This window comes from Suillus discolor, assembly GCF_016758755.1.
Source record: "Suillus discolor strain FC423 chromosome Unknown F5147scaffold_4, whole genome shotgun sequence".
Lineage (NCBI taxonomy): Eukaryota > Fungi > Basidiomycota > Agaricomycetes > Boletales > Suillaceae > Suillus > Suillus discolor.
In genome coordinates this window covers 981,450-996,609 of record NW_024541251.1, presented here as the reverse complement: position 1 = coordinate 996,609, position 15,160 = coordinate 981,450, and the positions used below count along the sequence as shown (strand labels likewise).

At 50.1% G+C, this 15,160-nt stretch overlaps 5 protein-coding genes across 5 annotated transcripts; 3 read left to right on the top strand and 2 right to left on the bottom strand.

The window, feature by feature from the left end:
- The first annotated feature begins 762 nt into the window (after window positions 1-762).
- F5147DRAFT_257704 (uncharacterized protein) lies at window positions 763-2,188 on the top strand. The gene is made up of 4 exons (XM_041428881.1): window positions 763-871; window positions 928-1,176; window positions 1,237-1,891; window positions 1,941-2,188. The coding sequence occupies exons 2-4, from the start codon at window positions 1,044-1,046 to the stop codon at window positions 2,038-2,040; spliced, it is 888 nt and encodes a 295-aa protein (XP_041298631.1). The 5' UTR covers window positions 763-871; window positions 928-1,043; the 3' UTR covers window positions 2,041-2,188.
- Window positions 2,189-3,609: 1,421 nt separating this feature from the next.
- On the top strand, window positions 3,610-4,129 carry F5147DRAFT_648499 (tubulin binding cofactor A-domain-containing protein; the record flags this gene model as incomplete). The annotated part of the gene is made up of 4 exons (XM_041433283.1): window positions 3,610-3,659; window positions 3,719-3,824; window positions 3,894-3,980; window positions 4,046-4,129. The coding sequence occupies 4 exons, from the start codon at window positions 3,610-3,612 to the stop codon at window positions 4,127-4,129; spliced, it is 327 nt and encodes a 108-aa protein (XP_041298630.1).
- Window positions 4,058-5,238, bottom strand: F5147DRAFT_257689 (uncharacterized protein). Its single transcript, XM_041428880.1, has 3 exons — window positions 4,788-5,238; window positions 4,578-4,727; window positions 4,058-4,522 (listed from the first exon to the last, which is right to left on the bottom strand). The coding sequence occupies exons 1-3, from the start codon at window positions 4,902-4,904 to the stop codon at window positions 4,253-4,255; spliced, it is 537 nt and encodes a 178-aa protein (XP_041298629.1). The 5' UTR covers window positions 4,905-5,238; the 3' UTR covers window positions 4,058-4,252.
- Window positions 5,239-5,597: 359 nt separating this feature from the next.
- F5147DRAFT_257664 (uncharacterized protein) lies at window positions 5,598-13,434 on the top strand. The gene is made up of 13 exons (XM_041428879.1): window positions 5,598-6,280; window positions 6,327-6,431; window positions 6,481-7,198; window positions 7,253-10,223; window positions 10,272-11,560; window positions 11,609-11,826; window positions 11,878-12,048; window positions 12,100-12,203; window positions 12,255-12,398; window positions 12,449-12,539; window positions 12,591-12,752; window positions 12,804-12,958; window positions 13,011-13,434. The coding sequence occupies exons 1-13, from the start codon at window positions 5,671-5,673 to the stop codon at window positions 13,098-13,100; spliced, it is 6,828 nt and encodes a 2,275-aa protein (XP_041298628.1). The 5' UTR covers window positions 5,598-5,670; the 3' UTR covers window positions 13,101-13,434.
- On the bottom strand, window positions 13,253-15,123 carry F5147DRAFT_648496 (Low temperature viability protein-domain-containing protein; the record flags this gene model as incomplete). Its single annotated transcript, XM_041433282.1, has 5 exons — window positions 13,253-13,434; window positions 13,489-13,683; window positions 13,732-14,092; window positions 14,140-14,922; window positions 14,983-15,123. The coding sequence occupies 5 exons, from the start codon at window positions 15,121-15,123 to the stop codon at window positions 13,253-13,255; spliced, it is 1,662 nt and encodes a 553-aa protein (XP_041298627.1).
- Between the last annotated feature and the right edge of the window lie 37 nt (window positions 15,124-15,160).

Sequence of the window (15,160 nt, the reverse complement as noted above, 5' to 3'; positions counted from 1 at the left end):
GCGGCTGCTAGGGTCACCGGAGAGCGCCCTTACTTGGCTAGCCGGATCTAGATTATGGTGTCACCGGCCAGGCAGGGCATTACAAGTTGGCCGAGCCGCGGCGCGGCGGGCACAGCAAGATAATAATGCAACGCATCAGGGTTGCGAACGGTATGATCGGGACTTGGAGTTCTGGGGGGACCAGAATCGAACCCAGAGGAATCGTAGGAAGCGACATGAAGAACGCTATGGGTGGTAAATGGGCTAGACGATCATGAGTTAGCTTAGGGTGAGCGTGACTGGCGCTCGGAGAAAGGGTTGGGTAACGGGCAAGAAGTGAAAGAATGGAGATGACATGACAATTTAGCAATGGAAGGAAATGGATGATACAAATTACGAACAAAATGGAGAGCGGGTTGTAGCTGATTTGGAATTGATGATCTGATGGCAAGTGGGGGCTGGCCGTGTTAGGATTGGCTCAGGAAAGGATCCGGGCAATGAGGCAGTAATTACTAGACTAAGGAGACTTGAGTGGGAAGAGATGCGTGTCAATGAAAGCCCCGTTTGTGAAAAGATAGGAACCGCTCTAGAGAGAAGAAGACAGGGACTAGAAATCCCGAAGTCATTTTTGGCCATGAAGGGTTGAAGGCACAAACACGAGGCACAGCGGGAATACCATACCCTCTAAATCGGTAACGTGAGATTTACATTCCTAAAATAGTCATCCCAATCCATTCATGCCAGGGATATTTAGACGGAATCAAAAAACTAACAAGTCTCCTCATCCCCTTCTTTTCTTCAAATCCTCATATTCCGACTACCTTCCTGTTCTCCAGCTCCGACTTTTTTTTTCTTTCTTCAGCTCTGTTGTTCTATTGTGCAGTCGGCTCCGGTATGTTCTTGTCTTTATTATTCTTTGTAGTCTTTTGTTCAAACCCAATATCATAGTCCCAGCATATTTCAAGTGTCAGCTTATTTTGACGATCATCTCTACCTAGGCTGCAGTGCAAGCACCTGCCTTCAGTACACCGACACATCGCTTTTTTTTTTAGTTTCAATCAGCAATGGAATCAACTCTTCTCGAGCACCCCCGGAGCCCCAACTTCATGGACACCCCATTTGCTTATGACTCGATTGCCAACCTCGAGCCGTACTTGCAGTACCCTCAGTCCCCCTATGGGGTCTCCACGATGTCCCGTTAGTATTGAATGACTCATATTCCCACGAGTACAACAATTAATCATATTCTATTTTTAGTTCCTGGACCCTCGTCTTCGTCCCCTCGCTTGGACTTCAACTCGTTGAACCTTACCAACTCAATCGGCGAGTATTCTTACTCTTCGAGCACGTCGTACACGACTGCTTCGCCAGGGCGCCCCTACACGCCCCCCGACAACGGCATCTCGCCTCCCGCTGTGTACTCTCTCAGCGCTGGTGAGCTCTCGTCGGACGGCCTTACTTCAGGCCGGCGTAGCCGTGGAAGCGGGACTCACTCCCCTTCCTCCGTGCACTCCGTTCCTTACTCCGCTGCCGTGCCGCGGTCGCACCGCTTCAACCCTATTGCGGCGCCTACCACGCGCTCTGCCACCAAGGCTACGCGGAGAAAGTCAAGGAATGACGACTCTGATGATGAGGATGATGACTTCCAGCCCTCCATCCCTGCCAACGCCAGCACTGACATGCGCCGCGAGACCATTCGTCGTCAACGCATCGAGTCAGAGCAGAGGCGTCGTGATGAGCTTCGGGACGGTTACCGCAGACTCAAGGATGCTCTTCCGGTCTCCAACCAGAAGTCTAGCAAGGTCTCGCTCCTAGACCGCGCTACGACTCACGTCAAGTACCTCGAGATGACCGCTCAACAACTACAGACGAGACTCCAACAGGCTGAGGCCGAAGTACAGCGACTTCGCTCGTAAGTTACTTATCGACGCTGCTTTACTACTATCTAACCTTATGTTTAGTGTCAATGAGGCGTTGATGCTCGGCACCGCTGAGCAACGTCACGCCGCTGCTGCCGCCGCAGTCGCAGCAGTATCTCAGCAATCACAGTCAAATTTCTGATTGCTGTGCTGACATAGGATCGCTCGAAATATCCATGAAAAAAGCACCGTCGGTTTACATTATCAGCATTGTTTATTCGCATGATCACACGACACTGGAATGCCTGTCGCCGGACTACAGGTTTTACGCACACTCAACGGACACTTAGCACGCATTTTTTATTTCTGCACTGGTTATGAACTTCATACGCATCGTTATGTCTTCCTGCGTCGCATGGATAGCGTTTTGGACGTCCTAGTGACGTTCTATTCATTTTCGGACAGGTTTAGGATCGCGTTGTGGCGCTTGCGCCGCTCGTACGTCGACTGCTATGCATCGACGAGTAGGAAACCCTGACGATGAAGATTGGATACCGACTGGATCCGGATGATGTGTGGAGAATACGATACGACACAAGACCGCAGGGCAGCTCGAGGCAGCTACACCCAAGTGGTGTGCACGCTTCGCCGCATCTGCGTGAGCTTCTTGTTATCACGCCATCCTCTGTTCCCCCCTTCCGTTCCATTTCATCCTTCTCGCACTGAGACGAACGACCACTTCATTGTGGTACGTGCCTCGTGCGCGCCGATACACAGGCGCATCATCAGTGGCAGCACTCTCACGGGCATCCTTGCCTTTCTGGAATGGGTGTTTCTTACGTAGCTATTCATTTCCGTCCTCTACGAAGACTATTCCGCATCTAGCACGCACGGCATGTTTTATTATCATCCTACTTATCACCTTTTGTCATGATCCGGCGACTGATCACCGCTTATTTCGTGACCCCTACCCTTTTCGCGAGATCATCAAGCTATCTCGTGGATAACACTTTGCGACCACAGCATTGCATGCCTGTGTGCAAGTGCAGCAATTGTGGTTGGCGCAGCGGAGCTTTTTTGTTTTTGAAGGTTGTTTACGAACACCGCCTACATTTTCCACTTCGACATTTCCATGCCTCAGAGCAGTTCGTCATCCTCTGTACCTCATTTGCCAGTCAAATGTAGCGTGCATTGAGGAGGATTTGAGCGCCCGATGCATACGGCGATCTAGGAGTTGGTCATTGTTGCAGTTCTTGACGTTCTGTCCACTTCCGCTTGCGGGTTTGGATGCACCGGTCGTCGACATTCCTGACATTTCGATTATCCTCACGCTCTGGTTCACATCGCCATCTATGATTCCGCCGCATATCACACATTGTTACTCGCCCCGCTATCATGTCTCATTGTCGCTATTTCTACACGCGCTATCATTATCGATTCTCTGTCAAGCTTCTTGTAGGTATTAGTTGTACTTGCCTTGCACCGGCGAGCGCGAGCTGTACTGCATTTATGTAGAATTGTCATACTATATCTCAAGCAATGAATCGATGTTTACACTTTTCTGAACAGAAATTCTGAAAGGATGTTAAGATGTGTGAATGAGGAAAGAATTCGATCGACTGCTGCTTGTCTGTCCAGATCTGCGGTTGAGTTCTGAATTTGATGGTCGGCGGTAGCTATGGCCTTATCGATGAGGTCGATCTGGATGCAACGATAAGGCCTTTGAGTTCCTCGTCATTATAATTAGTCAGACTATACTACTCCCACTACTATGTCAAACAAGCCGGCCATTCACCGCCAGCTGAACATCAAGTCTGGCGTGTCCAAAAGGCAAGAATAGCGCGACTCTGAGGTCACAGAGCGCTAACTCTATTTCTCAGGCTTTTGAAGGAACACATCCTGTATGCAAAAGAAGCAGAAGAGCAACAGCGGACGTTCGATAAGCTTATCGCCAATAAAGCTGAAGAGTGGGACGTGAAAAGTGCCGTGCGTGACAAAACTCATTTTACATTCATCACCAGCTGAAGCTCATGTTTATGACAATACGCCGATCAGAAAAGGATATTGGAAGAGTCACACAGGATGATCAAGGATTCTGATAACCGTCTAGGCAAGGCGGTACAAGATCTACGAGAACTCGTCGTGCGTATTTCGGTCGTTTTCTAACCTTGCCTTGCGTTACCCCTGATGTGCGCGTCTTTTGGAAGCTACGTGTCAAGTCCCAACCTGAGTTTGCGGAAGATGTCGAGCTCCTGCATGCCGAGGAAGCACTGGAGGAGGCGAGCGTGTAAGTTTCGGCTGTAAACCTGGAAAATCACGCGATGGTATGAACCTGACTTTTGATTGCATTATATTAGACACTTGAATTCGAAGGTCTCGGCATAGACGAGCAGCTCGTTATAGTTTAGTTGGACTCATGTATTCATTGCGTGGTGTGGGGAAGTGTGTACTAGTAGTTGTTCATGCTGTTGTGATTCCTTGAGGCGTGTGAGGGCGTCGAGGATGCCTACCCATGCATCTCGATCCGTGCGCTCTTCTTGCAGGCCTCTGGTCCCTGTAGCTCTTGGAAGACCGACACCAAGTGAAGGGGGAACAAATCCAAGAGGGGGAGCTGTGATTGCGGATGGTGCGATTCGTGACTGGCGTATGTGAGCCAATGAAGAGCGAATAGCCACTTGAATTGACTGCGGAAATTGAATTGAGATTATTTCTGAGATGTGCGATGAGAAGTCGACTGACGTCTAGCCGTTCAAAGTACTCGCTCACTTCTAGAACGAATTGCTCAGAGCGCTCTTCTCCCTGAGGGAGGTTGTCATCGGGCTCATCCGTCTGGGGGAGAGTGAGCAGCGAGACGGATGACGCTGCAAGGGATAGGAGACGGGTTATGTCCTAGTAGTGGGGGATACTTGTGAGCGGTGCGCCCTCCATGCGGTGCGCGTTACGGCTTACTTTTTCGACTTCACCCAAGGCGTAAATCTGGCGTGCAGTACGGCTTGACGTCCATATTGGATCGATCTCAGATGGATCGTTCTCTTGGACGGGCGGTGGTTCTTGGCGATGTGCCATGAGGAAAAAGAACTTTGTATTGGTGCTACTAATAGCGCAAGTACTGCGGCCAGTATGTACTAGCTGTAGTTAGTTGTTTCAACTTATTTGTTTTCAAGTGAGTTACGGGGGCATCATTTACATAAAGTTCCCCCTGTAGCGCTGAGGGTCTCCGTCGATGTTCTGTTGGTTGGAGTGTATCGTATCTGCAAGAAGAGGCGAGGACCCGCGGTGCTCCAAAGAACATCTACCCTTTAATGATCATCCAGGGACATCATGTACCGCGTAATGAGGGGCTCGACGAAAAGTTATACTTAAGTGAATGACCCTGAAGGTGAGAGCGTCCTCCACTAGCTTCTATCATGGGACATAAAAGGTTATTGAACGTTCGATTCGAAGGGCAGTCACATTGCGTTGGTCAATGATATTAATATTAACCAGGGACAGGGCCGCATTAAAATATGGGGGTCTTTTGCTATCAGTCGTAGACGCGTGCCGCAGCGTGCACGATATCGGAAGTGGTCAAACCTTGGGGTAATGGAAGTACTCTGTGATCCCCTATAATGACTTGGGAGTTGTCCGTACTTCGTTGACTTGATGGTGGTAAGAGAATAAGAGCACACAAGGATGGATTTAGTAATTGAATTACCTAATAAGGCAACCAACTGCGTTTAGTTTCAACTGCTTTGTCTATGCACTATGCTCATCCGATAGTGGAGAGGCTAAAGGCGTAGTAGGCAGCTCCACTATTCTACTTTGTGATCCCGAACTACAACCGACTTGTTAGATGGAATCACCACTAACCTATTCTCCAGTACAGAGCGTCCATTCCGGTCTTCCGTCAAGGTCCCGGAGTAGCACAAAACTTGGTGACGACGTCGCCTCATTAACTTCCTTCAATCCTTTCTCAGAAGAAGATGAAAACGATTATTCATCCTATGCTCTTGTGACCTCTTTGTTTTCACGCATGAAGAATAGCTTCGCTGCGCCCTTGACATCTTCCACTCTCTCACCCCCTCCCAATGGCACTCTTGGAGCCCTCACAGGCGAACAGAAACGTCCATCCGTGGCCTCCGTAAACGCATCCGCCTTCTCTTCTCGGTCTTCTGCGCCTGAGCGTCCGTCATCATTGACAGTCGTGCCATCCAGAACTGCGCCACCCCTCGTATCCTTGACGCCAGTCGTATCAGATCCACCATCCTTTGGTACAGAATTAGACCGCTCGCCTTCACGTGGTGGCCAATATACTCCTGTATACGAGACTCCAGACGGTGGTCTCTTTGGTACTGCTATCCCTGGTTTTCCCATTCAGGATGACGCGCGTAGCATACGCACTACTGCTTCATTAAATCGGTCTGCCTCTGTATCCAAAGTTATACGTCGTATTCGTGGTGAAGGTAAATATACAGACCCTTTCTTAACTGCTTCTAACACATGTCGTAGGTCTCTCTCGTGATTATTGGATGGAAGACTCCAATGCAAGGGAGTGTTATGATTGCAAAAGCGTATTCACAACATGGCGACGCAAACATCATTGTCGTATATGCGGTGTGTACTCTAACTTTCAAATTTAGACCTGCCGCTCATCCAAGTGCAGGCCAAATATTCTGCTCGCGTTGTGCATCGAATATCATTAAGGGTTCCAGGTTCGGTCATGACGGCATGGTTCGAGTGTGCAATCTCTGTCTCGAGAAACTTGCAAAGGTTGAAGACGAAGATGACGACGACAGGCGTTCTGTCGTCTCTTCTACAGCCTCTCCATTCCCTGCCCACCAGTTTGGCAGCGATTCATTCACGCTCAGTCTCGGCCATCATCCGCAATCCCCATTCGCCGCGTCCCAGCTGTTCGGAAGGACAGACGAACCGTTTAATCTGTATTCCATTGCTGAGACAAAGAGACTGATATCTGACAATGACTCCGTGTCTACTTCCCTCGCCGAGTGGGAGCCTGTCCGCGAGAGTACAGCACCCTTTCGACGGAACCTCTCAGAAGACGAGAAGGACCCTCCCGCAATATCCAACTTCAGCAAAAATACCGCACAAGCTACTGTGGCTCCTCGGTCAAAGACCCCAGTTGACTTTCCAGTCACTGTACCAATCAATGTCGAGGGCACTATGAGCTCAATTCAATTTCCTTTGAGCTCTCCGGACCAACACGGGTCAGACAGTCCCGGAAATTACAATAACATGCGCTCCCGATTCAGCAGCTTTGGTGATTTTGATGTTGCTACGCCCTTTATCAGGAGCCGAGCCCATAGTCGGCTCGATAGCTTCCCTACTATTGAAGGTTGGCGCACGAGGCGAGACTCTACTGCGTGAGTTAAAATTTAATATAAGTCATCTTGCATGATCTCATGCCACGAGCTTAGTTATGCTCAAGAGCTTAACCTAATTTCCATGTTCCACCTTCGCGTCATGCTGCGGCAAATGCTCACGACCGAGCAGATCCCGAACATCAAGGAATGGGAAGAAACCCTGCTGAAGCTTGCCCTTCGCGTCGCAAAAGAACTTACCTTCACTGCCCTTCCATACCACCAAGGTGAAGACATGGATGTTCGACGATATGTCAAGATCAAAAAGATACCCGGTGGCGCACCGAGTGATTCGGAATACGTTGATGGTGCCGTTATCACCAAGAACGTTGCCCACAAGCAAATGTCACGTATGCAACGTAATCCCCGTGTCATGCTTGTAACCTTCCCACTTGAGTTTCATCGGGTTGAGGGCCAATATGTCCACTTTGGCCAGATTCTTAGACAGGAAAAGGAGTATCTCGGAAACTTGGCGAGCAGGATCGCAGCGCTCAGGCCGCATGTGGTGTTGGTGGAAAAGTCCGTGAGCAGGATTGCACTCGAAGGGCTTGCGAAGCATAATATCGCCGTCGCTCGCGCTGTAAAGCCTACCGCGATCCAATTTGTGGCCCGGATGACTCAGGGAGATGTCTTTTCGTCGATCGATAAGCTTGCTTTAGAGCCCCGATTAGGTCATTGCGCGCGGTTCCGTGTGCAGACTTTCGACCACCCTCTGATCCCAGGGCAACGGAAGACCTATATGCGGTTTGAGGGATGCAGCCGTGAGTTGGGGTGCACCATCATCCTGAGAGGAGGGGATGTAGATATGCTCAAGAAGGTGAAGAAAGTGACCAGATTCTTGATGTTTGTCGTGAGGAACTTGAAGCTGGAGACCCACCTGTGGAAGGACTCCGTGATCACGCTCCCTAGCTTGAGTGCAGAGGCCGTACCGGCAGGCGGGGCTACGAAGCGGTATGCAGAGGGATTTGGCACGGTATCGAACCCTGGTGGTCTTGTGCCCGCATCGGTGTCCCTGGTGCATCTTGTGACACCAGAGGATAAGGAGCGGCAAAAGGCAGAGGAGGCGGAGATCAAAGAAGCTGAAGATGATCTTCCGGATGCTGATGCCGAGCGCCTTCGTCTTTCGAAACGAATCCAGCAGTCACTGGAGCCGTACAGCAAGACCTTCATATCCGTTTCTGCTACTCTGCGCTTTCCTCCCCCTCAGCCTATTAGGCGGATGAAGGAGTTGGATGACGAGCTTACTAATGTACAACGCGCTTGGGAAGACGAGATTGTGCGAAGAGAGGAGAAAGGCCCTGTTAAAAATGATAGCAAGGCTCCTTCAGGAACCCCCACCCCTGCAAGTGAGGCAACGGCCACTGTGTCCAGAATCGAACCAGATGTGGACGATGTAAAAGCCCAAATCGAAGCACTCCCACTCCCTGATCTTCCGAAAACACCTACTTCTGGTTTGTCTGAGCTCGGCGAGGAACCCGCTGGTTACTTTGAGCCTCAGCCAAGTACATTGCATGTCCTTGGGGGGTCATCGTTCTTCCATTCCCCCCGCCTTATCGATCCTGGCGAGAAGGATCATTTGATTCCCCTCAAGACCGCTACGGACATTGCGCTGGAGAGCCAGTTAGGCATGGTGAAGCATCGCCACGAAGAGCAACGACGTATTTGGGAATGGTACCTCCGCAAGAACGCTGATGATTTCGTGATTGACCAGTACCAATGCATTAGCCTTTGGGAATATACCATCCCGATCGAAGAATTTGGTCTTCATCGTGCCTGTTTCGCTCCTGGATTGAAGTATATCAAGTTCTATGGCGAGAACGATTGCACGCTGGGTCAGTTCATTGAGAAGAGTGTTAACGAGACGCTGGTCCGGTTCCTTGACCCGAAAGCCATCTGCACTGGGAAAGGATGCAACCAGCCACTTGCGAGACATTGCAAGGTCTTTGTGCATAACGAAACCAGACTTGCAGTTGCTGTCGAGCAGTGGGATGGGCAGATCAAGGCTAGGGGTCCGCATCTCTACCCGTCTCCGGAAACCATCACGACTTGGAGCGCTTGTCGGGTGTGTGGCTCAGCAACACCATTCATTCCCATCTCCGAAGAGATGCAGCGGTATTCCTTTGCAAAGTTCTTGGAATTGCACTTCTACCCCGCGGACGTACAGCTTGTCCAAGGCGCCGGCTGCCAACACAACATCTACCAACACCACATCCGGTACTTTGCAACGAAGGGAATGACGGTGCGGTTCCAGGCAGATCCTGTTGTCATCCATGAGGTTGTCTACCCTGCTATGCGCATTTGCATCCGTCCGGAGTCACAGCTGGAGCTCAAGAATGCAGATTACGAACGGCTACACCGCCGGAATACCATCTGGTACACTGCTCTTGTCGATGATCTCAAGCTCATCAGCATTGATGCAGCGATTGGTGATGAAGAGCAGGACGCAAAACTCCTCGCCGATATCAACAACCTCATTACACGCGCTGAAGATGAGAGAGAGGAGATTGCTCGGTTGATCAACAACATCTATAAGGAGTCGGCTCCGACTGATACGCTTGCTTTGAATCAAGTTCGATCCTTCCGACAGGACAAGATTGTAGCATGGCAGCAGGACTTTGACAAGCTCCCGAAGCCGAGGGGCATTCAGACTCTGGACAGGAACACGCGGAGGGTATCTGCTGCCCTTGGGTCTGTGAGGGCGATGTGGCCGAAGAAATCTGATCCTGCGAGTCCTAGTGAACCTCACCAGCCCTTTTCCATTTCGGAGGCGGAAGAGGGAGCGTTGACTCGTAGACGGGTTACTGGAGGTTCCTTTATTTCCTCTGCGTCAGAGACTTCGGAGCCTGAGCTTGAAACCGTTGCAGAGAAGACAGCGACGGCCTCTTCCGATATCGAAGCACCTCGTCCTTCAGCCATTGAGCCTGAAGTGGCTACTGAACGGAAATCGGATGCTGACAGTGATTCAACCATCGGTGCATCTAAAGACGATGGGGCACTCTCAGACCAAGGTGCAACATCAACAACACAAGTAAGTGCATATATTCTTTGAAGCTCCCTAGCTCACCATGCTATCAAGGCGGAACAAAGTGAAACTCGCGTTGGACGCGTTGTTACAAGGGCATCAAGGCTACCTCGACGGCCACAGAATCAACCTAGTGTTGCAGAGCTGGTAGCTCGGTATCAAGAATACCTCCCTCCGCAGGGTGTTGAAGAGCTTGCAAGGACCGCTCTGGCTCCATTTCCTCCAGTGTCTGAAAGCGAACAGGAATATCCTGCACAGCCTCCGGTTCAAAGGTCTACCATCCGCAGGCACAGAGAGCTTGTCCAAAAGCCCTCGCTGTCCGACTTCGAGTCCAGCTATGCGGTGAATGTAGCCTCCAGGCACCTCAACCGTCGCTCCTTGGGCGCTCAAAATTCACGTATACCTGGAGCAGTTGGGTCTTCTATCGAGTCTTCAATTGCATCTCGACGGCCTTCGCCAGATAAACGTGGGTCGAGACCTCTCAATGGTGATCCGACGTCATCGCCGCCGCACACGTCCAAACCGCTTGCTGCCGGTGGTGGTCGTACCTTGCGACGGAAGCCATCTACCCGAGCCATCCAAAAAGACAAAGCACCCTCTCGTCCTACCTCAGTCGTACCTAACACAAAGCCTCAATTCAGACGGCCGCCTCAAGGTGCCGGAAGCAAGGTTTCTAATATTGCACGACATTTCGAGCGCATAAATCGGGATACCGAACGAGCAAACAGACGTTATGCGGTCATCAGGGGTCGTAAGGCGCGGCCAGTGGCTTCTGCTCGTGCTACGGTTGAGGTTTTAGATAGTATCAAGGATGCGATACGGGATGAGTCAGAGAGCTCTGATAGTTCTAGTGAAGCAGACGATGAGGGCGGTGACGAAGATGAAGCACGAAAGCCGACGGATAAAACCACAATGGATTCATCGCCAGAACAGTCTGTCACGCTTCCTATCGTCACTGTGCAGAATGTTACAGATACATCAAATTCGGCACCTGCAGACGAGCCTTCCCCAGTACCTTCATCATCAACACCGCCGCTTCCACCCCCAGCTCGCCAGCTCGGACCAGTGGCATCATTTCCGCCATCTCCTTTCCTGAAATCTGAGATCCCGATGAATCTCCCACCAACGCCGCCTCCGATTTCGCTTGATGAACCTGGGAGGAACTCGATCTTCAAGCAGGCTTTCCAGGGACTCTCTCAGGGATTGTTCTCGGCTCAGTTCCCTCCGCGCAGATCAGATCCAGAGGCTGAAGATCCGTTGAATGATCCGGAACACATTTTCCGTGATTCTTCCATGGTTGTGAGGACTGATGAGCCTACGTCTATTATCGCATTGGCGTTGAAGTAGGTTATTTGTCATTTGGCATCTTGTTTATCACTGATCGCTTGCAGCTCTTCCCAGTACCGAGAAATATTGGCCAAGTCCCGGGCCGAGAAACGCACCGCGCGAGAGCCAAAGCTGACTGACGGAGGGGAAGCATTCATGCCCGACGACCATTCTGTCGCGGAGTCTTCCTCGACGTGGGGAGTCGTCAACGTCGAGACTGCAGAACCCGGCAACCCTGCGGAGGAGCTCAAATCTGCGTCGACGAAAATGCCTTGGGTGATTAGTCAGTGTCCTTGTACTTGACCTAATGTGCAATGTGCTGACTCCATTCTAGCGTTTGAAAGTGGTGGTCTAACCATCAGTTGTACTGTGTTGTATCCAGAGCAGTTCGATGCTTTGCGTAGGACGCATAACTGCGAGAAGAGTATGGTTGAGTCGTTGGCAAGGTGTGTCAAGTGGGATGCCAATGGAGGAAAGTCTGGCTCGGCATTCTTGAAGACAAGAGGTTATAATTCATCTCCTTGTCAAGTCATGACGTTACTAACTCTTTCATCAGATGATCGTTTCATTGCGAAAGAACTCTCGAGGGCAGAGCTTCAGACGATGGAGACGTTCGGCCCTGCGTACTTTGAATACATGGCATCTGCGATCTCTGGCAACGTAGGTTGTTCTTTTGTTTAGGCTCCAAGCTTTCTAAATGACTTTTATCAGCGTCCCACCTTACTCGCCAAGGTGTTTGGATGCTACAAATTGACGTTCAAGAAGTCAAGGGATAAGGGTTCGAGCAAGGCCAAACTGACACATATGAACCTCTTTGTGATGGAGAACCTCTTTTACGATCGTCGATTTTCCCGGGTGCGACATTTACTTGCGGCATAGACACTCTTTGCTGACGATCTGTTCAGATTTATGATCTTAAGGGATCGACCCGTAATCGACACGTGCAATCCACTGGACGAGAAAATGAAGTACTGCTCGATGAAAACCTCGTCGAAAGTGTGTAAGCTATCTTGGAGACATCGAAGTCACTAAACATTGCTTCCACAGCTGCCCATCTCTCACCATTTTATCTCCGTGAACATTCGAAGCGCATACTAAGAGGAGCATTATATAACGACACCAAGTTTTTGGAAGACATCAATGTCATGGATTATTCACTTCTCGTCGGCGTTGATGCTCATACCAATGAACTAGTGGTGGGTATCGTTGGTAAGTGGTAAACCTATATCTGCCTGTAACAATGTACTTACTTCTTGATAGACTACATTCGCACCTACACCTGGGACAAGAAACTCGAGAGCTGGGTGAAGGAGTCTACCTTCCTTGGTGGTGCTGGTAGAGGAGAACCCACCATCGTTACGCCCAAGCAGTATAGACAACGATTCCTCAGTGCCATGGACAGATATTTACCCCTAGTGAGTGGACACGAAGATGTTTTCACAGCGTTTCAATGACACTTTCATCTAGGTCCCTGATCGATGGATGAAGCAGAAAGACATCCCGGAAGAAGACCCTTATAGTTTGAACAGTCTGGTTGAACTCTGGCCAGACTGGTGAAGCATATCACGTCCTTTTTATTCAAAAAGCATCATGTCGCTCCACTGTAACCTTACCACATACCATCCGTGCCAGTAAATACCCGATGATCTAAATCCTGTACATTACATCATTTTGTTACACCTCGAACTGTATATTACAATTTTCTCGTTCTAATGCTTTGAGCCTTGTTTGCAAGGCCCTGTGCTTGGTGCTTCATTTCCGCGGAGAACTGCTCTTGTGTCACCTTTTTCTCTACACGACGTGCTTGACGTTCGGCCCTTGACAGCTTGTTTGCGAGCTTTTTTGTCTTCCTTCGATTCGTCGCGCGGGCGGGATATGGTTTGCTTTGCCACTGGTCGGTGAAGTGTTAGCAGAACATTATTCCCGTATTCATACAAATATTTACCTAAAGGTTCTTGGGAATGTTCTTCATCTTCTGCAACGGGTTGTAAGGGATGACGACCTTTTCGCGACTCTGGGGCTTGATGATCGCCGTTTAAAGTGGGAAGACCGGTCTTGGGATCAAGCGTAATTTTCGGAACCGGCTTCAATGCTCGCGCACGGATTACGCGGGGATGATTCTCGAGGTTGGAATACGTCGCTATTCTGCTTCAGATGCGTTGAATTTGCATGGAGCGATTCGACTTACTCAATACCGTTTCACAATCCCATGTATCCCCTTTCTCTGCGGCATTATATCCGGCAAAAAGTCGGTCGTCGTCTAGCTCCTCCTCGTCATCATCATCTGCTGATCTTATCCGTACCCGCTCATCCTGACCCATTGCTTGACGCAGCGTGTTGAGTTTCTCTGTACCTGAGTCTCCCGGAAGCACTGGCTTTAGTTTTCTGCCAAGCAACTCATAGTTGTCCATGAAGTCGTCCATCATGGCCTCGAAATCTTCTCGCGAGGTAACAAGTTCAGGAGCTTCATCTGATAGTTCAGACGAAAGGTCATCATTCTCTTCCTCGACCTCTTCTCCTTCACCAGAGCCATACTCTTTCTCCATCAGCTGCAAGTGATCAAAAAAGATGACCTGGCAAAGTTGACTACAATTACCTGATCGAAGCGCTCATCTAATGTCATTAGCGTTTCTGTGCGGTACATTGACGAACTGCTCATGCTGTACCCAGATGCGTCGGAAGTGCCTTTGCGCCTGCGCTTTCCACCAATGACAGGTAGCTTTGGTAGAGTTCCGATGGTGTCCGCTCCTTCCGAGTGCAGTCCGTCGTCGGAGTCGCTGGGCGGAGGTGCATCCTTTTGTTCTCTCTTGAACTGGGCAAAGCGCGCTTCCCAGCTGTCAGGGTCTTCGTGATCCTCTGTGGAAGGGGCATCCTGCGGGGTATCACCGTCCTCACAGAACTTGTAGTCAAATTCATCATCCTCATCTCGCTGTCCCTCTGCTACCAGCTCGCCAAAGAAGTCATCCTCCAAATTATCATCTACAAATGCATCATCCTCCAATGCTTCGAGAACCTGTCGGAGATGCGGGTCCATGTCCGGCTGAAAACCTGCGATTGATGAGGGAACGGCTTCCTGTGACTCATAGTTCCTGGGGATCTCAGATGCGGATGGTAGCGCCTCTGGTGGCAGATCGCGCAAGGAGATCGGATCCTTTGATTTTCCTTTACCTTTCGATTTTTGAGATGTAGTAGGTGCCTCGATGAGTATACTTTCTACACCCTCTTCCTCTGCACCAGCCGTACGTAGATGCTGCATGTAGTCATATTCTGTGTCGTCGAAATAGATACCATATAATGAGGCTTCACCGACATGAGCGTGAGCATCATGGGCAACATCATTGGGAGAAAGGAGTGACTCGAGATCGGCCCGAGTCTTTCCCTAGGAGCGGGAATTAAATGAGTAGAGGCAAAAAAAATACGTATCGCGTATTATGCGCACCTTTTTGTCATTCCCTCGTACAAATGCCTTCAGGACGTGCTGACTTGCGTCAGGATCATGAATAAGGGGATCTCGCTGAGATCGGTGCACAAGTTGGAAGTGCTGTGCTCCTGGTTGTCTAAAGATGGATTTTTTGGGCATAGTGCACCAAAATACAATGTCCTTTTTCTTGTGATCA

Excerpts from the sequence above, each read along its gene's own strand:
- F5147DRAFT_257664 (XM_041428879.1), top strand. The coding sequence starts at position 5,671 with ATGGAATCACCACTAACCTATTCTCCAGTACAGAGCGTCCATTCCGGT. Across the intron at positions 6,432-6,480 it reads ACATCATTGTCGTATATGCG|GCCAAATATTCTGCTCGCGT; the intron begins GTGTGTACTCTA and ends ATCCAAGTGCAG. Across the intron at positions 7,199-7,252 it reads ACGAGGCGAGACTCTACTGC|TTATGCTCAAGAGCTTAACC; the intron begins GTGAGTTAAAAT and ends CCACGAGCTTAG.
- F5147DRAFT_257704 (XM_041428881.1), top strand. The coding sequence starts at position 1,044 with ATGGAATCAACTCTTCTCGAGCACCCCCGGAGCCCCAACTTCATGGAC. Across the intron at positions 1,177-1,236 it reads TGGGGTCTCCACGATGTCCC|TTCCTGGACCCTCGTCTTCG; the intron begins GTTAGTATTGAA and ends TTCTATTTTTAG. Across the intron at positions 1,892-1,940 it reads GAAGTACAGCGACTTCGCTC|TGTCAATGAGGCGTTGATGC; the intron begins GTAAGTTACTTA and ends CCTTATGTTTAG.
- F5147DRAFT_257689 (XM_041428880.1), bottom strand. The coding sequence starts at position 4,904 with ATGGCACATCGCCAAGAACCACCGCCCGTCCAAGAGAACGATCCATCT. Across the intron at positions 4,728-4,787 it reads CCTTGGGTGAAGTCGAAAAA|GACATAACCCGTCTCCTATC; the intron begins GTAAGCCGTAAC and ends CCCCACTACTAG. Across the intron at positions 4,523-4,577 it reads AGTACTTTGAACGGCTAGAC|TCAATTCAAGTGGCTATTCG; the intron begins GTCAGTCGACTT and ends CAATTTCCGCAG.